This window comes from Chelmon rostratus, chromosome 6, assembly GCF_017976325.1.
Source record: "Chelmon rostratus isolate fCheRos1 chromosome 6, fCheRos1.pri, whole genome shotgun sequence".
In the NCBI taxonomy this organism is placed as follows: Eukaryota; Metazoa; Chordata; class Actinopteri; order Chaetodontiformes; family Chaetodontidae; genus Chelmon; species Chelmon rostratus.
The window spans coordinates 19,512,351-19,535,562 of NC_055663.1; the positions used below are offsets into that span (position 1 = coordinate 19,512,351).

At 45.0% G+C, this 23,212-nt stretch overlaps 1 protein-coding gene across 1 annotated transcript in view; it reads left to right on the forward strand.

Annotated features, from left to right (window-relative positions):
• Positions 1–7,661: 7,661 nt before the first annotated feature.
• reln (reelin) overlaps positions 7,662–23,212 on the forward strand; it is a 90,185-nt gene continuing 74,634 nt past the window's right edge. Inside the window, exon 1 of the mRNA XM_041938807.1 lies at positions 7,662–7,914. Coding sequence (XP_041794741.1) covers positions 7,662–7,914 — 253 coding nt within the window. The remainder of the gene's footprint in view (positions 7,915–23,212) is intronic.

Genomic DNA, 23,212 nt, shown 5'->3' on the forward strand with positions numbered 1-23,212 from the left:
TCCTGAAAATTTTTTTTTTCCTTCTTTGTGTCTGCCCAGCATTCCTGTAATTTATTTTGTGCCAGTAACTAAACCAACAAACGGTGAAAACCGTGTCTGTGATGTTTATGGTTTCAAGACACTCAAGTATCTTTGTGTGAGTGTTTTCATCGCATGTGCCCACTGCTGAGGCCCGACTACCAGTGGAGTTTGCTCCTTGTGCGCTGGCCCAGTGAGAGCCTCGCTGTTTGTGAGTGCAGCCCTCCCTCTGTGACAGGACATTGAGTTTTTGGGGTGATCCTGGCTGGTTTTATTTACACATCGACCGACGCACCCCTCCTTTTACTCCTTTCAGGGGGGACAATCTTTTCATGGGACTAATTGGAGTGTGCAAGCCATCATAGCTGAAGTGCTCCCGCAGGGCCTCTCTTTCTCTTTTTCTCTTTTCTCTTTCTCTTTTTGCCTTCTCCCCTCCTCCAACACCCAGGCTTTTATTATCATTTGCCATATCGAATAAACAACCTGTTAGTGTAAATTAGGGTCCAGTGAGTGATGAAGCGACACATGCAACCCCTCCTGCCTCCCCTGCCTCTGCTTTCCCTTCTCTCCCTTGCCGTCATACTCTTTCCATCCCTTTAAGCTCTTTCCTCTTTTGTGCCCCCACCCTCTGTTCTGCCTTGTTTGGCACGCAGCCTTTTCAAAGACAGTGGTAGGGATGGTGGCAGTGTGTGTGTGTGGATGCAGGGGGTCTGAAATGAAGATTGAAGCGGACAAAAAAGCCCCGGCGCAACCTTGAGGTGGAAATTAATAATGATAAAAATAATTACTGCCCCACTCCCCTCGCCCACGCCTCCCCGACCTAGTTTTCATAATGGAGAACGATAGCCCCCAGTCTCACACTATGTGTGTGTGTCTAAGTGTGTATTAGTGTCTGTGTGTGCACATAGGGGAAGGGGCTGCAGAATGGCCGTGGTGTAGTTGGGATGGATGTAGGACAGGACCTACATGAAGGAAACACAGAGGCCATCAAGCACAGGGAAGTGTGTTGCTGTTAATAAAGACTGCTACAGGTAAAACAGATGGCTCTCCTGGCACACACTGCTTCTCGCTCTTTCTGCCTCTTGTGCATCAGAAACACTTTTGCTGGTGTTTGTTCTGTCTTAGTGCCGAGATCTTGCTCACTTTGTCAAGGTTCCTCATTTTTGGCATTTGCATTTGTGTGTGTGTGCGCGTGTGTGTTTGTGTTTGTGTTTGTGTTTGTGTGTGTTTTTGCACTGTGAGCACGTGCATTCAGCAGGGGTGTGTGGAACAGACGGTGAACACTGTGCTGTGACCGATCTCTGCTAGCAGCTCCGGTCAGAGAAGGCTGCAGAAGGTCACACACACATTTTATAATGATGAACTATGACACAGTTATCTTCTTTGGTGACCTCTCGATAGAACATTTTTGCCATTATAACACTGGGGTCGTGTGTGTGTGACAAAGCCTCACAATCTTACTAATCTGACTTCAATTTATGGCCCTTATCAGATGTCGGCCTCTAGTTTGAGAGTGGTATTTTTAAATGCTACTCGTAGGGCTACTGTTGTCTTTAAAACTAGCATTAACAGTCTAAGGCCGTGATCAAATGAAAATATCTCTTGGTCTGTTTTGCTACGAGGATACATGATTGCACATATTCAGTTGACTGGTGCAACATAACTGTGGACTGCACTTTCTTACTTGAGTCTTATTTACCTGCAAACCTGTCGCGCCAGTCCAGTGTTCTCATTGAAATGGATAAGGCTTTGACAAGGTGCTTTTGTCTATGTAAGTGGGGATAATTAAAAATAATGATCTGAGTGGGTTGTCAGTGTACCGGCCAAGTAAATGCTGTAGTTTACATCCATTTGTTTGTGTTCCATTGTCCATCCAGTCTAAACATGGTTTTGTGTAGATTAAATAAAGAAGCTATTCTTGATGAACTTTGTAGTTTGCTGGATCAGCTGCTGCATTAGAGGCATACATGTTACTAGAAACTATTTTTTCATTTTCCAGTGAATGCAGTTTCTGGGGCAAGGTTGGTTCCCATTGTGACCTATCAGTGCTTTATGAAAATCTTGAGGCCAACCAAAAGTCCCATTTTCTAGCGACTTAAACTCCTCCCTAGATTGAAGGTTTTGCTTTTGCAATCTCAGTCCTTCTAGCCTGCTGACTTTTCTGCTGATCAAGGAGGTCCCTGGGCTGTCCAAGCCTGAAAAGACTTAAATGTCGTCCACTGCAGATGTTCCCCAGCAAGTTCTTCATTTGCCAACATGATAGGCACAGAGGACCTTCGGGCCACTGCTCCAAGTAGCCTTTGTAGTAATAGAACTTTTGGTCTTTTCAGTTTCCATGTTCCCAACCTCCATGCAGGAAAAATCTACCTAGGACTTCTATACAGTCGCAGAAAGACAGGCCTGTTGTTCTCAGGGCCAAACTCCAGCAGGCTGGTGTTCCTCAAGCTGGGATATTGTTGGACAGCACTCCTGACTGACACACCCTCTCTGGACTGTAAACCTGAGGAAAACTTTGCCCATCTCTCTGGCAAAAGCCACTGAGGTTGTAAAATAGCTCCACAGTGGCAACAGGCCAATGGTGGGGGAGATTCAACCTGAAGTGTTGAAAGTTGAGCAGTGTTGAAACATTGTTGAACTGTTTTGGGTGTCATGGTTCTCCAACATTGCATGGAGGGCAGTTCCAGCTGACCGGCAGAAATGGATTGTGGTTTCCGCAATAGTGGCTTTGATTATTGGGGTATCACACTGCTTCTCCTCACCTTCTCCTCTCAACAATGAGTTTAAATCCACTGTTTTTTATGTGCATTTTCAATTTGTGCATAAAACAAATATGGAAGTCCAGAAAAAAAAGACCTTCAAAAAAGTTTTTGCACTTGGCTGAGATGGAAAAGTTGGTCAATCTGCTTTTCTGAAACTTCACTTAAGATGTTTGCTACATTTGGATGGAAACCTTCCTAATGAGTTTTCTTATGGTATCATATCATAGGGACTCTTAGTGTTTGATATGTATAGTAGCCTGTCTGCAAGGTTAAGTGCATTTTGTTTTCTATTATTTAAAATTAAGGTGCAGACATATGTCAGCAAGTTGTCTTGCAGGTATACTGTTTTGTACTGTACTGTATAACTGTGACACTATACAAGACAACCCCGTCAAAATTGTCACATTCAATATGGCCTTATAGTATGGTGCTATCTGGACACATTGGAACCACCTAAGAGCAAACACTCAATACATTGCTAACATGTTTCACATTTGCCACTGATTATTAATACCAAGTGTGGGAATGCAGTGAAGTTGTGCTTCAAGTGATTACTTGCCCTTGGATTTCACCTTTTCATTCACAACTGATTTTATCTGCTAGAACAGAAACATCAACACATTTGTGCTTGGCCGTACAGCTAGTGAAAAGGATTACAGTGGATGTTTGGTACCTCACTTTGGGCTTGGACGTCAAAACCCTACACATTGTGATTTTCAAGAAAGTTACATCATCTTGAAGGTATATCAACTATTTGTCTTTTCCCTGTCTGAAACTCAGATGGCAGCATGAATCTCTGCATCTGGCTGACATCTTTTAGTTGATGTCTGCACACCACTTGAAGCTCGACCACGACAAGACCGAGCTGCTCTTATTCCCAGGAAAGGCATCTGCCATCCATATGAACTCTCCATCAACAGTGAGAAATCTGTGGTGTCCTTTGACTGCAAGGAACCTGTGTGTGACACTGGATGATCGTCACTGCAAACATCACTGCGACAAACTGCTCCTGAAGATTAATTCTCCACAACATCAGGAGGATATGTGCATTCCTCAGCCAGGAGGGGGCGCAGGTTCTTGTCCAGGATCTTATGATCTTGCACTTAGAGCAGGCATCTCAAACCGGTTCCATAAAGGGCCACGTGGCTGCAGGTTTTCATTCCAACCCAGGAGGAGCACATCAGGCCAACCAATCAACATCAAGGGATCACTTAGTTATCAGCTGAAGACTGAGATCAGCTGATTAATTGATTCCAGCCTGGTGTGTTCCTCCTTGGTTGGAATGAAAACTTGCAGCCACGCTGCCCTTTATGGAACCGGTTTGAGATGCCTGACTTAGACTAACAATTTGTCATCTGTTTTTAGCAGCTCATCCAGAATTCAGCAGTCTAGATTTGCCCAAGTTCTCCCACACTACACCGCACCTGCACACCCTCTACTGGCTACCAGTGGCTGCTCAAACCCTTTTGAGCAGCCACTGGAAACACAACTGAAGAAACTGGTACTTGCCTACCGTGCTGTGAACGGCTCAGACGGCTAAGACTTTGTCAAACCATACACCCCAGCCTGCCTACTACACTCTGCTACAGCCAGTCGACTTGCTACTCGCCCGTTATGAGGGGCCCAGCTGCCGCTCAACAAAATCACAGTCCTGGCTCCACAATGGTGGAACGAGCTCCCCATCGACATCAGGGCAGCACAAACTCTCCACATCTACTCTGCTCATCTGTTCAGACTGCACATTGGCTCATAAAAGAACAAGCTCTTTCTCTATCTCTGTGTCTAAATGTAGCACTTGAGTTCAGTTCAGCATATTTGATAAAACTGATGTACTTGCATGATGCTTGCAATTTTTGGGTTGTAGCCTCATGGCTGAATGCACTTATTGTAAGTCGCTTTGGATAAAAGCGCGGCTAAATAAATGGAAATGTCTCTTGGGGCAGCGTGGCTTTTATTGGACCCAAAAGGAACTTCTGGTTCACTTGTTATTAAAAAACGTACGTTTAATGCTGAATCCAAGTCAAAACTTGAAAGATTCATTTTTCAAGTGCAGGCTCAAGGCTGTAAGTACAGTATGGTAACATTTACTGTGAGGAATGCTATCGAAGCTGCACATACCGTAAGGACTTAAGCTCTTTAAGAAGTCTCACCGGTGAGTTAATGCAGTTAGATTAATTAAAAGTGCTTAATTAAGGCAACGAGGAGCTGCAGGGTGGCTGTGGACTGGTTAAGAGGAAATGCAGAGGAAGACTGAGATAACCTCTGACCTCACTCTCCAGTCTCAGCAGAGTGGTCCACCTAGCTGACCCCGCAGAGCAACTGGGGAGAACACACACTGTTTCAGAAAAGTTATTGGCTTCAGATGGACTATGCACTGTTTCTTACTGTACTTTCTTTTCCCTTGCTTTTCTCACATTGCTGTAGTGCACATGCTTGACATTGTCTTAAATCTGGATACTAAAACAAACATTACAACACACCTTGTGAAGCCTTTGCCACACTTTCCACATAACTTTATTTAGCCTTCTGATATTGGGTTGTCCTGTGGGCAACAGTAGCAGCAGGGGTTTTTTCTGGACTCTATACATGAAAAATGATTGCTTTCTCTTTTGAGCTACTGTGACGACTTCTTTAAGGCGTTTAAGGTTTCGGGAGAGAGTTTTTGCCATATGTGATGTCCATGGTTAAAATAAGCAAAAAGATTGATGATGATCTCATCAGGTATGAAGTGTTCACCATGGAGAATGAATTGTGGAATACTGTGACGTGGGGAGAGCTGAGCAGGCGTTTATGGGAGAAAAGAGGTGCATTTTTTTATTTCAGAAAAAAAAAATCTTCAAAATCAGACTACAAGTAGCTGCATTTGAAGCATTTCTAGGCTGTGTAGATTTGTCTCACATTTATGGCTTTTCTGACAGTTACTTGTAAGCTAATATGTTGTAGATCAGACTGGCCACCTTAATAGAAAGTGAGTAGAGCTCCCCCTTAAAGTTGCATAATATTTGCCTTTTTGTCCAGCCTTCTTGGATGTCTGGGCTGCTATGTGGATAAACATGCTGACTGTTGCTGGTCTGGGTGCAGCAGTCTGCCTGGCAGGTGAATTACTTCACTTGAGCAAAATATAAATCTTTCTAAGTACCAAAGCAGAGAGACACAGGCAGAGATACAGTGGTACACATGCATTTTGCTTCTGCATGTGTGCTTTGTGTCCATGAATGTGAATATGGACATGTGTGTAGGGATATCTCTCTCTCTCTCTCTCTCTCTCTGTGTGTGTGTGTGTGTGTGTGTGTGTGTGTGTGTGTGTGTGTGTGTGTGTGTGTGTGTGTGTGAGACAGAGATCCAGGGTTTAGACTGTGAAAGCATCTGGCCATGCCGGCCTGGCTGTGTGCTCCTGCTGTGGGTCAGTCAGGCTGTTTGGACATGAAGTGAATGTGAGTGTGTGTGCAGCTTGCTGGCTTGGGAGTGTTTATGTCTGTAATAGGCACTTAACCACACAAACCCAGCAGGCAGCTAACAAGAAACGCCAGTGGAGACGCTCTGCGGTGTTAACGGCAAGATCTTTAAGTTCCCTGCTTTGTGATAATTTGTTGAATGTGGGAGAGAATATTTTAGGTGGGGGGTCGGGGGGTAGAGAGATGGATGAGCAGAGAGAGAGAGAGACGTGAGCGAGTGTGTTGCTGAAAAGTGTGAGGGGTGCAGATTCATGTTGTTTGTATTTGTTCCCAGATGAAAAAAGAGAGAGCGAGATTGGGTGTGTTCAGGGTCTTAGAGAAATCCTTATCCATCATTTGGTGAGCTGGAGCAGAGACCGGTGGGGGGAGAGAAAGCAGCATTATGGCGTGTGTCTGCACCGTAGTGGTGGGTTAATCTAGAGCAGAGAGGCGGCTCGCGCTGCTCTGACAGGGAGAAAAAAGTTGGAGAATCTTGTGGAAAAGGAGATTCTGATGGAAAACCCATGAAAAAAGCAACAGCAGAGAAGAAGAAAAACAAGTTTGAGCACTGCTTAGGAGAGACAGAGAGGTACGGGGCTGGAAAAAGAGGGAGATCGGATGAGGGGAGGGGGACTATGTGGGAGAGCAGCAGAGAGACAGAGGGAAGGAGAGGGAGGTGAAGAGAGCGGAAGAGGGAGGGAGAAAGGAGGTGTGATAGTGGGTGGGAGAGGAGGAGACAGTCTGGTGGATGGGCAAAAAGACAAAGGAAAGAAGGGAGAGTGAAAGGGATATCTCAGTGTGCTGGTTAGGGATGAAGAAACTAACAGATGCATAGAGATAAGACGGCCAAGGTCTCAGGAGGGGCATACAAGAGTGCAATGTGGAGTAACACAGTGGTTTAGTGAGAGGTAAAGAGAAGGAGAGAAGAGAGGGGTGGAGGAAGAGATTAAGGAAAAAGGCAGAGTGATAGACTGGCAGGGAAGAGGGAGGAGAGAAGAGCTGGATGAGAGAGAGGAGGGAGGCCGTCTCGTAGAGCGCATACAGCACGCGTGGAGCTGGTGTTCGAGCGAAAGAGAGACAGAGAGAGGGAGGGTGGGAGGAGAGAGGGAAACAGAGGGAGGGGGTGAGGTATTTAAACGCCGGAGCAGGACAGCACAGGCGAAGCTCTGAACTCCCAGAGAGTGAAGGTAGGACAGGGAGAGGAAGCAGAAGAACAGAGCTCTGTAGTTTTCCTGACGGCCGAGCCCGCTCACTCACACACACACACACACACATATTGCACATACAGACGCACACACTCTCACGCACGCACTTTTGGACTTTCGACTCATCTGTGGACTCCGCAAACGGTCCTCTGGAACTCTACCTGTGCCTTCCTCGCTCCCACTCATCACTCTCCTCACCTCTTCACCCACCTACACTCCCACAGTCCCTCGCTTGGTGAGGGTAGATGGCCATGGCGCAGGCCTCTCTCGGGGGTGCCTTAAGCTGTGCCCTGCTGGCCCTCGTCTTGGGGAGCAGCAGCATGGATTTCGGGGCGCCCCCTGCAAGCTTCTACCCCCGTTTCAACCCCTTCTTCTTCCTGTGCACCCACCACGGGGAGCTGGAGGGAGCCGGGGTAGCAGAAAGTGGGGGAGAGGTGCTACTCACCCTCCAAATTACGGGCAACCCCACCGCCTACACCCCTGGACAGGAGTATCAAGGTGAGCACACCCCCTATGGTGTCCACTTTCTTTTTTGCTGCATGTTGAAGAGAATGGGATTCACCATCATTAGCTCTGAATCACATCAAAAAGAAATGTGTTGAATTGATCTGATTGTAAAGTTCACTCTGTATTATTTTAAAATAGTTTTCCTCTTTGGAAAGAATTTCACTTTGAAATTGTGGAGGTTTCTTTGCTGAATTGTCCTATAATTGTTATTATGCTTATGATACATTTTACATTAAAGATATAAAAAACAACTTCATGATCAAGAATTCTGCACACACAGATGTGTAAAGTGAATAAATTTCTTTGCAGGTGTTTTGCTTCACACATGAGACTCTGCTGTATTGTTTGCATATGGGAGTGTGCGGTTTGTGTGGAGTGGCTGTTGTTGGAGACCGGCATTTATGTAACTGTAATAAGTAGTGATGCTGAGTGGGACTCCTGTTCAGTGCCGTGAGCAGCTTTGGTGTTTTACTGAGCTGTGATCCTGATGCTCCATGTGTAGGTGGCTTCTCCACAGGACTAACAGCGAGATCCCTCCCATTGAATGAGAGAGAGAGAGAGAGAGAGCGTGGAAACTGCGAGTGAGGATAGACAAACGGAGCGCCACAGAAAGAGATGCTCCGACTGGTAGAAATAAAGATTTAGAAATCGGTAAACCATGTGTAGAGTGTAAGAGGAGACAGAGATTAATGTTCCATTTCCCACACTGATGTGCTGGCACCTGGTCCTGGAAAAAGGATCTCCTCTGACCTCCCAAACTGTGTCATCATTGCTCAGTCACTCAGTCTCGCCCTTCACTTAGCACTGGGGACAGTGACCCGCACAGGCCACCACAGACCGACTAGGGTCACATTCCCAAGCAGCTCTTCTATGTATACACATTTTATGTATATTTCTGATTTGTCTCACTTCCTGAACACACACACATATGTATACATTTCCCATATCTTTTCCTAACTCTGTCTTTGTTGCATTTCATCTAATATGATACAGCAAACTGCGGATTTATTACACTTTCCTTGCACTGTTAACAACTGTATTCCATTATCATGGCAAATAAACCTCTTGATTTCAAAAAGGATATGTGCCGCGGAGTTTGTGTAATTGTATACGGAAAGAAAAGGATATGAGAGGGCCAGGAAAACAGAGCAGGAAAGGAGAGGAGTCTGGAAGAAGCAGTATTATCCTCTATGAAAATAACAGCCTGGATCAATCCTTCAGTCAAGCACCTTTTAACTGGGGCCGGGCTTGTAGGGAGAGCGGGTGGGGAGAGATTTGAATAACTAGCTGGTGGATGGGAGGGATGGAGCGCATGGAGAGGTTTAAATAATTAGCATTAGAAATGTGGTGGACTGGGAGGAGGGGGAGATTTAAATAGGGCCACGGCTGGGATCGGATGGAGTAGGGGGAGATTTAAATGACGATGAGAGGATTGAGCAGATAAGATACCAGCAGCGGGGCTTGCACAGAAAAACGACAGGGTTCCAAGCTGCTCACTTTTTTTTTCTCCTCCGTCCCATGTTTTGGCACATGATGGCAGCTCATTGTTAAATTTCTGGGTTTTTGACTGAGTTTGCATGGGGATGGAAGCAGAAATGGCAAGTGAGCAAGTGCAACGTGGCTGGCTGTGCGCTTAGTCGTGCAATCAGGAGCAATCCCGGTCTCTCTTTCCCATCTCTCTCATCTCTTTGCAAACCTTGATCCTTACATGCTCTTACCACACTCACTGCCAGGCTCATCGTGGCAGGAATCAGGTGGTTTAAGGTCTGCATGCACAGGTGTCGGATTGGGGGTGGCCATGTATCAGTCTGCTCTGCTGAAACCAGAATCAGAGAAAAACAGTAAATCACATTTTCAGGTGATATGGCGGAAAGGGCGAAGGAAGTGCTCCTGCCAATTTGTGTGCCTTTCTGCATGCTCCTTTTATTTGGTTTCAGTTGTTTTTTTATGTGCTCTTTGGGCTTCGGTTTTGGATTACATTTCGGTTTAATCTGCTAAGAGCAACGTGTGATCTAACCACTGAAAGAGCTGCATGTGGAAATGGTGGGCGGAAGGCATTAGAAATGCTGGCCGTGTGGTTGTTGAAGGGCTGTAGAAAAGAAAACTAAAGAAAGAGCGCGAGGGAGAGAGGTTGTTAGTGGAGGGAGGGAAAGTTAGAAAAAGAAAAGAGACAGGAGGTGAGTGTCTCAACGACCCACCTCAGTATTCGGTGCAGAGCAAGTGGAATTCTGTGTGGCCGATTTGTCGTACAGTAATTGGGTTTCTGACCTTCTGCCTCTTCTGTTGCTTTCGAGTGATAAGACCATGTGTGGGCAGCGCACTCTGTGTGTGTGCGTGCTGTAGACGAGATTACTGCGTTTCGCTATCAGAATGAAATGACCAAGAGAGGTTGCGTTACTCTCTGTGTGAAATGTTCGAGAGGGTGGGTGTATTGGCAGGGTCACAGTGGACAAAATGGAAACAGAAATACTGTAGAGACACTCTGAACTGCTGGGAAACAGAAGGAGCAGAAATGAAAAGATTTGTGGAGACTTGTGTGCTTCCATTCAGACTCTAGGGTCAATCCTTGTACCAGACAAATGGAGACCAAGTGTCACTCACACACACACACACACTCACATACTGCCCACATACAGCCTTATCTTTCAGAATAGAGAGAGAGAAGCAAAAAGAAGTAAGGTCACACTTGGATTTCAGCCTGTCCTCTAAATAATCAAACGACCCTTTTGAACCACTTTTACCGGAACACTCAGGAAGCAGTCCTTTATTTCTGTCAAGCATTTTTTCTTTTTTCGTAATTTTGTCTCTGACCTCTTTTAACACTGCTGTGGGAATGTGAGATGTTCTCCATACAGCAACCGCATGTTTATAGGAGCCAACATCAGAATACAAAGCCCAGAGCTCTGTTTCTAAACACAGTCAATCAGAGAGTGCTGTTTTTCATTCTTGTTGGTTCTCATGTCCCTGCTTTGGAATCATCACATGTTCATTTTCACAGATGAACAACAAGAAGGGATGGTGACGGAGCAGAGGGAGAACAGGAAAAGGCAAAATTCCTCCAAACAGACTGTTTTAGTATCAGAAAACATGGCCTTTCCAGTAAAACACACTGGATTCAAATCATGAGAAGAGGGGACTTCATTCTACTGTGGTATGCAGTATGATTAGACAGCACAATGGAAAAGATTGGTGAGGGAATTAAACGGCAGTGCGGTGTCCTCTGCAAGTCAGTGGAGAATAGCTGGAAAAATGGAGGTGCATGAGCAGAAATGGGGCCAGTGAGGTTGATTGAGAGCCTTTGTGTGTCGAGGAATTTGTACCATTTTTTTCTGTTGATTTCATCCTTTTGTAACGATGCGTGTGCGCTGGTGATTAAAGCTGCAGTTGATCATGCCAGCGGTTTCGAGCACAATGCATGTTTGTTTGTATAGAACACAGTGTTGTGTCAGGTGTCAATTAGTCTGTCAATTTTATGTTTATGGTGTTTAACAAGCTTAAGTGAGTGCTTGAATTCGCCGTACGCGTATTTGCATATGTGCAGGGTTATTGATGTCAGTGTGGAGCACTGAATGAGCCACTCACACGGGCCCGTGCTGAGGCATGCGTGTTCAGGTAGGCAGCGTGGCTCTCCCTCTCGCTACATTCATTGTTCCTGCACACTATTGAAAACCAAACAATATTCAATGGGATTCAGCCGTGTGTGTCTACCACAGTGTCACAATAGAAAAAGCAGGAGGAGAAACAGTGTTGGAAGGGGAAAGTGACAGAGGCTAAAACAAGAGAGACTGCTTAGAGAACTAGTTGACAGCACAGGCTGAAATGGCCATTGCTAATCTGTCAATGGTCTCTACAGAAGTCCCTGTTCCATGGACCTTTTCATGTGCAAATGATTGAAGAGGCCCGGGAAACAATCAACATTTCAAGGAGATTTGGATGTTGCCACTAAATGACATTCTTAATGGGAACTTGGAGATAAATTCATCCCCACAAAATGCCATCAGCTCTTCCCATGATAACCTATCAGATTAGACACTGTGAATTACTTCAGCAGCTCTCCTGCCAACCACCAGAAACAACTCAATGTGCTTTGCAATGGGAAAGGGGCCATTGTCTATCTGCAAAGTTGATTACTCCTCATGGTTGGGGGAGTTTTTTTTCCGTGAGTGTTGACTGATGTCTGTAGAACAACAAGTCAGTCATGTTGAAGTGAAGGTCACACACACAAGGTCCCGGTAAGGCTCTAGAAAAGCGGATATTATCTTATCATGTGGCAGGTCATATCAGTAAAGCCACAGCGAGACATCATGGAAACACAGGGCCCATCTTTAAGTCTTCACAAACATTTGCTCACAGTCGTCTTTCCAAAATGGCATCAATCCGCTGTGACTTCCGCAGCCCGTCGGATGTCACCATCGCCTCCTGCAGCACTTAACCTCTGAGGCGACTGTTAAGGGTCTGTTTTCCGACCTCTTATGACTTCTTGTCAGGGCTGCATTGCTTGGAGCTCTGCTCCAGCGCAGTGATTAGATTTGGCTGGTGTCCCCACTCTTCCTGTCCACCAGCGTAGCGCTCCTTACATCTCCGTTCAGCTTATCTGCAGCATTTTATACTTATCTAATTAAAAGACCAGGAAAACGCTGAAGTATTTCTTGCAGTGCAGTTGCAAGCATTGGCCAGTGAACCTTTAAAAGACTGGCCTAGTTTTCATGACATCCAGTTTAGAGGAACAGGGACACTGAAGAAGAAGTTAAGAGTGAGGAAAGAGTAGAGGGGATAAGGGCTAATGGTTTAATAGAGCTCTCTTTTGAGCAAAGGAAAAGCAAAATGCAGATAGGACTTGTACTTTTAAGTGGTCCAAACCTGTGCATTCATTAGCCTCCCAGCTCTTGAGCCTCTCTGCCTCCTGCTCCTTTGTCTGAAAAGGTCACTTCACTGAGTAGAGAGAAGTGTGTCAAGTGTATTACTGTTTGTATGGGCTTTGCTGGGTGTGTTTGGGTGTTCTGTCTTTGTGGACATTGAATGATGAACCATTTAAAGAGCATTGTATTCACTGAGATATGCCAGTTTCCTTTATATGAAGGAGCAGATGGGCGAGAAATGAGAATGGATATTCATTGGGAATCTTCCCTTTGTCACACATGCAAGCTTGGCCATGCACGCAGCACTGAGCTCTTAGTGGGTGATCCATCATGACATGGAGACAGGTCAGATGTTCCACTGGCTAAACACAAATGTTCCTGATCAGCAGCCTATTACAATTCTTTGTGGCGATGTTACAACAGGATATGACATGATAATATGAACAGGAGGTTGCTATTTTCCTCCTGTCAGGTGCTAAATGGCTGTGTCAAGTTGTTTTCCCAGGAACATGCTCTAGCTTTTGTAACATACTGTACAAACCTATGACAATGTAATGATGCTACAGCAAACTGGCTCTGTCTCTGCCTTTGTATTGTCTCATAAAGAGACAGTGAGCTGCAGCAGCCCTGGAGATTTTGAAGCTGTGATAGTTGAGATGGCCCAGATGCCTCTTATATGCTACATTTCTAGAAAATTGATTTACTGCATCAGAGCACGGAGAATCGCCTCGGATAGCAGCGACGTTGTTAGCCTTTGCCAGGCTGGTGCCAGGACGATGCCAGCATGGTGCCAGGTGTGGTGGAAAGAGCGAGAAATGAAGGCAGTGAGTGGAACCCCGCCAGGCAGAGGTGTGTGCCTGCGCCAGTGTTATCTGGGCAAGCGGCAAGGAGCGCTTACATTTTTTATTTTCAATTTCCTCAACGGATTCATTTTCCAGCCAAAACAAGAAAGCTTTTAACAAGCAAATGTGAGTTGTGTTTTCAGTAACTTCCATGAGTGGGCAGACGAGTGGGTGTAAGTATTTTCAGGATGTTGGAGTGTGTGCTTGCCTTTTGGGGGTTTGCCTGATTTGGAGTGCCTCTCTGTTGATAATACAAGCTGGGGTGTGCAGATGCTAGGCTCCCGCTGTCCTACTACGTACTTGCTCACTTTCCAATGTGTCCCTTTCTGGTGTGTGGAGGTTTACGTTTTAGACAGCACTCCTCTCATTTACCGCCCAATATGTGGTGGCATTAAGAGTTTTTCCACGCCTGAAGCTCAAAGCATTTGCTAGCATTCTTGGTGGTTACTCACTCACATTCCTGTTGTTGCTGAGGATTACGTTTGACGAGGATTGCTGTATTTCAGTCACTGTATACAGTCACATAGTCCCTATGGTAAACCCTTAGTGAGGAACATAACAGCAGCTCACAGAGCCCACACAACATACTCTAGACCCTGAGGGTGTGAGGATGAGTCTCAACCACACACTGTATTTACTGCCTAAGTTTTCCAGTAGAAAGCACAAGGGACGCACCCTTCTACAGTCTATTTAAATTAATTTTTATTGGCACATTACAGTTTCCCCCTTTGCTTCTGCCTCTTTGATGTTTACTTTCAACTTACAAGACAGGTTGTAAACATAATTACAGAGTTGTTGCGGGGTTTTTTTTCATCTCAGAAAGAGTAAATACCAGGTCTGCCTATGACATTAAAAGCTGCCTGCATCTATGCAAACTCATGCTAATGTCCCCATCCCAATCTACCTCATAACAATGGACCAGTGTTCATTCTCCTTAAGGAGTACCAAGTGGCCCTAAGCTGGATTTGAAAAGTGATGGATCCTTTCTAAACCTTTCTTCCCTCCTCCCTATCCTTCGTGCTGGACGTGTTGTTCTCATGGGGTGGTTTCCCAGCCGCTGTTGATTAGCGTGTCAGCTTTGCCAATGGCCTCTTCCTTTTAGAGAATGGAGCTCCTGTTGGAGGATTGTGTACCTCCTCCTCCTTCTTCTCCTCCTCTTGCTCTGGATCCTCCTCCTGGCGGCTTCATTGAGAGAGCTGTAATCCCTGCTTGGGGGGCAGTGTGTCGTCTGTGCTGATAGCATTCAGAGGGCCTTGTAGCGCTCCAATGGACCCACTACAGAGGAGGCGGCATGGTGCAACTGGCTGGGTGCTGGGCACATGGCGCGTGGCACTGGCGGATTAGCCCCGGCTCTACCCCCCATTCAGCGCCAGCCTCCTTCAAACAACCAGGCCCACTCTGCCCGCAGAGACACGGCAGGCTGGACGAGGCAGATTACACATCTGCGCACATGCACCAGCTCGCACGTATTCCAGCCGAAAGAGACAGCATGGGTGAGGGGGTTAGTGTTTACAGGGCCCCTGAAAATACTTCATTTCCCTAATGCTCTGTTGTGAAATCCCACATATCAAACCTCATAACTCCAGCCCCCACAGGTCTATGTGTCATCAGTGTGCTCTGACTCAGGATTAGAGCATCCACAGAGATTCTCCCAGTGGACCACAATAAAGATTAGTACATTCGTTTCGCTTTTAGGGTTATCAGGAAGATTTCTGAAAGGCAAGCTTACCTTTGCCTTCCATGTGTCATCAAGAGTATTTAACTAGTATTTTTGTGCAGTGTGGTCAAGATCATTGAAAAAAATCAGCTCTCGCAAATAACGGGCCTTTAGAAATTGGGCATCAATGAATCAGTTTTTTTAGATAAGAAGTCTCTCTTCCTACCAAGGAGTGCCCAGTGGAGCAGATTGTGTCTTGCTTGTCAGGGAGTCTGTGATTGTCAACTGAAATTCAGAACAGACTTCACCGTCCTGCCTCACTGTACTCTAGAGAGACTGACTGTGTCCACCCAGCATAAAGGACAGTGTTCCTCTCTCTTTAGCTGATTTCTGTCCTCAGCTTCACTTTCTTGTTGGCAATGCGTGTCTGTCACACCAGTGCTCGCTTTCACAGGGACCAAGAATATGAAATGAGACCAGCTCTTAATCACACCTCAGCATTTACCTCAGCACCCTCTGGAGATGGCAGTCATGCCAAAGGCAATAAATAAACAGTCATGTTTATTTATTGCATGCTTTTTGATCTCTCAGTGGAATTGCTAGTATACAGTGTTTTAGATACTAAGTGACATGTGAGGGAGAGTAAATATCAGGGAACTACCTGCATTCTCAACCTTTAATTTAGATGAAAGTGCTTGGGAGTCACAATGGGAGCAGAATTGACTCAGAAGTACCTAAAAGTAATAAAGAAACCCGAAAAGTAGTACTTCTATCAAAGTACAGGGAAATTTGTGGCCAGTTGCAGACAACTGTGCACTTAGGGCTGCGAATGAGGCCTGGCCAAACTTCAAACACGTGGACTAGTACACCACAGATGTGCAAGCTGCGGTGACCAAATTTAAATGCAACAACTTTTGGTTACAAACACAACGAATAGCGATGTGGCCAGCTCCCAGCAGACTACTTTGTCTGAACATAAGCATCACGATGTCTTTGTCAGTGACTCGACACATTTTTTTATGTGTGCACGTCACTGTGTCTTGACAGCATAGGATACAGAGTGATAGTCGTAGAATGATCCCTGCTGTTGAGTGAAAGCAGAGGTCTGAGGTAGAGGTTAAGACAGGGAAGACGTGGGGCTGAGAGAGGGGAGATGGAGCGAGCATGACAGCCTTAATTACAGCAATGAGTGCATTCTTATCAAGCTGAGCCGGTGTGATTAAGACTGGATGTCAAGGGAAACGCTCCCCATTGATCCACTGCCAGTAGAGACCATCTAGTCTTTCATTACTGCAACCAGCTTGTTAATTAGAAATCAATCTCTCCCCTCTGCTCTATGAACCCCCCCTCCATCCACACCACTCTCCTTCCACCCAAACATTCATACCCAAAAGCTATGGAGACATGTCAGGCTTTGACTAATGTCAGTGCTTTTTCACTTAGTTGGCCATAATCTGTAATTTTCACGCCAAGAAAGAGCAGGGAGCGGAGAGCAAAATAGTGAGGCACAATATCCTGGTTTCCTTTCCAAGCTCCCAGGACGGCTCTTAGTTCTTACAAGAATTTGCCAAATGTTAGGACTGCTTTAAGATGGAGAACTGAATTCAGATTTACTAGCTGAATAATTGTTATCATGTTGTCCTTCGCCTACATCTGTGTGCAATTGTGTATTTTTTGGATCAGTGAGAGTCCTGTAGATATTTTCTGTGGAAAACTAAATGAGCCCAAATGTCTTTAAAGGACACCCTTTTTTACATCAGTTGATTTGTTTCACACCCGTAGTGAATCATTTGGATAAGTTGATCTATTGACACACTCTGTGATTATGCAATGTGTCACTCTTCTGAAATAAAGAAGCAACAACATCTGTTAAACAACAAAAAGCTTTTATCCGATTTTTTTTTTGTAATGGCTCACATTATAGTATATAAGACAAAAACAAGTGCTGCAATCATGAAAATATTTTGTAAGGATGAAGGAGAAGGGAAAGAGGGTGTGGAAGAGATGCTGAAAAGGACTGACAGAGCAGGGATGTAAAGTGAATCTCTGTGTAAAGTGACAGTTCCATTATTCATATTAGAGCTATTATATCTGTGATAACGGGAACGTGGTAGAGACTGCTGTCAGCCCGGAATACTGCAAGCAGCTCGAGTCTGAGCCTGTTCTGAGAGCTCTGTGTATGTATGCGCTTGCATGTGCACATATGCATGGGTGTGCATACAATAGTTGCTGCTAATAGGCAGAGCAGCTGTCTGGTTTTGCGAATGGGAGATGTGTCCAGATGTTTCTGGGCAGTGGGCATTCAAAACAGCACGCAGATGTTACTAAGTTACAGGCACAGGTGGATGATTGGTGGATTTATGTGTCAGCTTAAAAAACATGCAATGTATTTCATCTACAAATGCTAATTTCCTTTCTTTTGGTGATAACTGAATCCAGTGAAACTATATCACTGCTGCTTCTGTGGCCCCTGGAAGACGCAAGTGTGTTGCCTAAAAAGACACAGATTTGTTGAAAATCCATGCGCGCTGTACGCAAGGAAAGCTGACTTGTTTTAAGAACACTAATCACAATTGCTGTCCAACATAAAATGAGCAGCGTGTCTTTTACTTTTCATGAGGCTCAAACAGTTCAAAAGTCCAGGTTGATCTGATAAAAACTGCAGTTTGAAGTGTCAGCCCATGAGGACGGCTAAGACGAGGGCAGGTTCACCTGGTGCTAACTTACTTACTTATTCTCTTTCATCTCTTAAGCTTTAGTGAGCCTGGAATATGCAATGTTGGAAATACAGGGATGGAAATTCAGAAAAACAAACAGCAGAACTGTGTTTGGGAAACCTTTTTAAGTGCAACATGAAAATAAAGTATTTACTTTTTAAAGCTATTTCATCTCAGGCGCCGTGAGTCATTTTAGTAAGACATGACTGAGTGGCTCCAAGACATTGACATTTATTAAGGTTGGTCTGTTCGTCCTCTGAGTGGCGTATGTTGTGTGTCACCAAAAACATCTCTTAGATAAAACAATGATGGACTGGAATCCATAGTTCTCCATAGTATGACTCCAGTGCAGGTGGGCGGGGTTTCCAGCTGCTTTCTCCTCCACTGTATACCTGCCATCTCTGCAGTGGCCACATATTCACATGTGGTTTTGACCCTTTGATTCCTTACTTTACTAGTTACTTAATGCCATTAACTAGCCCATTAGCATTATGCTAAATAAAAAATAACATGAAACTGCTCTAGTGTTGGATGGTAAGCTACTTCTAATATTCTTTTTCATAAGAATGGTAGAAAACTCAAACTGAAGAAGGAGGATACCATGATTGTGTCTTCATGAGACTTCATGAGCGAGCCAGATGTGGTTGCAGTTCTGCAGTTGTGTTAATATGAAGAAGCCAGCTGCTTTCTTCAGTTCAGTATGTGTGGTTATTCAAATGGTTTGACTTCTGTGACTGGGGCAGCCAAACCAAAGAGGGGTGTCACTTTTGTTGACATGCGCTTCTGTCCCTTAACGCCTGCGAAAATCCCTGCTCGCCTTCGCTTTCCCTGCTCCCAAGGCCTCGCTTTGACAGATGCCTTCCGGTCATGGCTCGGTCAGTTGTGATGCACTTTCGGGTGGACGAGGTTCTGGGAGGTGGCGGACAGACCAGCTGTGGGAAGGGGATGGAGGTCACTTAGGCTAAGTAGCCCGGTGTCCCTCAGAGGGACATAGCAGGCAGTGGGGTTATATAGGTTGTGGTTGACAGCTTGGCCCTCATTAGCTCCTTCCTGTTTGCTATCAGGGCAGCTCCCAATGGAGCAGGTGAGATGGAAAGGGAGTTATGCAACAGTGTTGGTGGATGTCCAATGTCTGCATTTTGTCTGTGTGTACTTTCACAGCTGGCTTGCTGGTCGGCTCTGTGTTTGTCTTTGTTTAAGTGCGTGTTTGTAGGTTTCTGAGCATGGTTAGCATGTGATGATGAGATGTCTCTTTACACGAATGGATGGCTGTGTTAAGTGGATGTTTTGAGCTTGCCGTAGATTTTTTATATATGTATTTAGTGTTATAGTGTGTGTTTGGGGAAGGAGTTGTGGTTTGGGTTTTACCCCAGTTTTTAAGGCTGACTGGGCTTTTAGTGTTTTCCTACATTCCTAGGATTTTCTCTGGGGAAGGCTAAGCCGTACGCAGTGGCAACTTCCTAACCTGCGTTGATTTATATTTTCTGGTACATGGTACCATGTTAGACACCTTGGGTTTCAGTTTTGTGTTAGCATGTTCAGTGTATTAAGGAAAGAAGGATGCCTTGCTTGTCAGTGCTGGATGGCTGAAGCCTTTTCTCTGTCTGCAGAACACATGGTGTTGATCATAAGGACAGCTCACTCTCCAGTCCTGGCAGTCACCAAGCGACAGAGGGAAAGAATCATGGTGTTCCTGAACCCTATTACAATATAACCCTTTACAGCAACCACCAATTATGCATCGCATGCTGAATTATATTCCCTTCATGCTGAATTCTTAGCAAATTTAATGCTTTATAAGATGGCTTTAATGAGTAAATGTGCAGAATTCTGTTGCTCGCTGCTTCAGTTTTCTGATGTTTTTTTTTTTTTTTATCCAGTCTTCTTTTTGTCTTACACCTACAGTGCTTCCTTATCTCCTCTCATTCTGTCAAGATTTCATCAAGGCTGATGAGGACGAGGTCCACATAACAGAATTGTAGCTTATCAAAACCCATTTCGAGTCTCATATCAGAGATCAGCACTGAGATGGGATCTGTGTGCTGTTTGAGGCCTCTGTACAATGAACCCCTGAATAATGTTGAAAGCCCAGAGAGATGATTTGCTATCAAAGCCAATCTCAGGTAAAGAGAATAGCCTTTGAGTTGTCACAACTTGATGTGCTTCTTCTGAACATGCAATGTTCAGTTAGAAACTATGACGAAAAGGTTCTGTCATAACTGATTTGGCCTTGTTGATTAGTGGATGCGCCTTCCCAGTGGGATTGTATCTTGCTTGTAAGTCAAATTCCAACCTTTCAGCACATCAGTTAGAATGAAAAGCATATATAAGTAGTACATTGTGTGCAGAATAATATGACCTGTAGATTACTTGCAGATTATATTTAAGTAGTGCTACCTGATAAATCATAACCAAAGGAAAGGAGCCTAAAAACTGATTTCTTATACTCTGGAGACTTCTTAGCAAGATATTTCTTCAGAAGATATAAACTAAGGCTTCTTCTTGTCTAAAATACGTTATACCTGCACACCTGTGCTTGCTCGTGTTCAACCATGTGACACACAGGCTCATATGAATGTAAACAGACACACGCATACATTACATCGTATGAGAGCAGCACAATGAAGTGTGATTCTGAAGCAGATTATGTGTGAGGAACAGGATGTGTGTGACAGAACTGCCTCTTCACTCCTGTTTTTCTCCACGGCTGTTGCAGGGGTGAAGCCAAGTTAGGCAGGCAGGAAGGCTTCAACTCCCCTTCTTGATAAACAGACTAGAACCTCAACTGAACCAATTGGACCAAGAACAAGGATATTCTGCGCGTTATATTCTCTGGCAGTGATCATGAGAGGACCTGTAAACTGGTCCCAAGAGATGAATTGCTTTCCTTCAGCTCTCTGTAAAAAATGTTGGAGATGTTGCAGTTAACCAGACCTGTAGAAGCTCAGTGGCTGATAGGTTGTCTGTGATCTAGTGTTTCACAGCAGCAGATGGCAGTGCCGGCAGGCCAGGATGGTGCCAGAAGGTTACGCAATGGAATGATGCCTCTAAGACCTGACTGGAACACCGCATGACACATATATGTGCAGAAACACACTTCCCACACAATCTTCTGAAACTGTACAGAGACAGAGACTCAGTTGGTCTGCATTCTTGAACTTGTGGTCGGTTTGAAGAACCAGGCTTTCCCTTCCTTATCAGAGGAAATGTCCTTCGTGGAGTCATGTTCAGGTGACTGACAGTTTGAACCATTTCAGGAAGCTGAGAGTGAAGTGGCACCCCGACACTGGCATGGCCACGGAAACAGATGGAACTATAGCTTCCCCATGGTCTGGCCTCCATTTCCTGGTCCTCTCGGGGGCACGTGTGTGTCTGCCAGTGGGATATGGGTCAGATGGTCAGCTATCTTTATCCGGATTGTTGCCAGGAAAACCTCCATCCATTTGGAAACAGAAAGGGCGTCCTGCTGGTTCACTCGGGGAAAAAAATCGGGGATTTCATTGATAATACTTTCTGCTACATTATCTATTTTGTCATGTTGTGCATTTCAAATTACTTGCCTCACTCTGTGGCTCATACTACCTAAAGCTATGACATTTTCTGTCTGTGGAATAAGTTGGTGCTACCAAATAAAATCTTGTCAGAACCTCATTGTGTTAGCCATGTCTTTCCAGTCACGGGTACTTTCTGAATGTTTTTCCAAGACTTGTTTAAGTAAAGTAAAGGTTATGAATGTGGGTGTGGTGAAGACTGGTGGGTGTGTTTGTACACAAAGAGCAGAAAGGAGCTGTTCAGACCATGCCAACCACACGGGGACTTCGGCGCAAGTGGACGTAAATCAGGTCTTCTCTCAGAGCTCCCAGACTTCCTGTCCAGCTCCAGCCTAATCCCTCGCCATGCTGTTTTCTAAGAATGAGCTCATGCCACCAGGCGTTGCCAACCACAGTGCCGTCCATGCTTTGCTGCACCTTAAGGAGACATTACAGTTGCTTTTAAGATGCCACTGGGCCAATTTTCATGTCCCCATTTTGATTGCTGACCCACGATCCAGTGAGCAACACTTTGGTCTGTTTTTCACTATTTAATAGACCTGCTTCTTGGTAAGGAATCAACCAAAACCATATATCAATCATGGCTGCTCCCTCACTGCTTGTACTATAAATAAAGAAACAACCAGAAAAAATGGATTCCCTGTCTACCTCAGGTGCATTCATTCCTAAAGGCAACCACACACCGCTCTGGGACTCATGTAAAACCGTACTCTAGTATCTTATCAAATTTTCAACGTCTGCTCGCTGTCTTCTTCCAGTATCTTGTCTGTCCCATGTTGAGGATGCTTTTACCATTTCTGGATTAGGTGATGCACCCAGGTAATACCAGGAGCTAATGCAATCCCGTTGTTCTTGATTTCCAGGTGGTCAGGAGAAGTCGGGAAATCCTAGCTGAAAAATTGATCAAACAAATTCAAACCAAGAGTTAGTGAGACAAAAGAAGTAACATAATGTTCCGCACATGGATAAACTTGGATGGAAAATATGCCTTCAGATTCACTGGCAATTATTTGTGATCTTATTTTTGCTGAATGGATTTTCACAAAAGATTATTTTTCCATTACTCATTAGTCGTCACTGTGTGTATTCTGTGTCTGTGCTCTGAGCGACTTGACAGCAAAGCCAGTGTTGCATTTTTGAATGTGTGTTTTGTTGCGTTGTGTGGTGTGCTGGTACTTTGTGCCTTAACATTACTCCTGGTGGATCTAGAGAGGTGAAGAAAGCCCCAGGCCCATCAATAGTTGAGTAGGAGCACGGTTGTGTGTGTCTGTAATGAGGCATACCACATCGCATCATCAATATTACATGCTGGCTTAGGGCCAAGGGATGTGCTCTGGTGTGTTCAAGTATAAAGTATGAGCGTGTGCATGTGGGTGCGAGTGCTATGCATACAGTGTAATGAGTGTTTTGCAAGACCCAAGTTAGGTGCACTTTGCAATGCAGACACCAGACTTGTCCAGGAGCATACAAAGGTCCCAATTTGGAGTTAAAGAGGGAGGGAGGCATTAAGAGCAATGGGTTCCTGTAGGTCAGGAGCCAAGGTGAACCTGACTGCTAGAGAGGAAGAACAACTGCAACCTCCACATGTCACTCTGCCACCACCCAACCCATCCCCCAACACTAACCTGGCAATCAAAGTTGACACAAGAAACATAATACATTT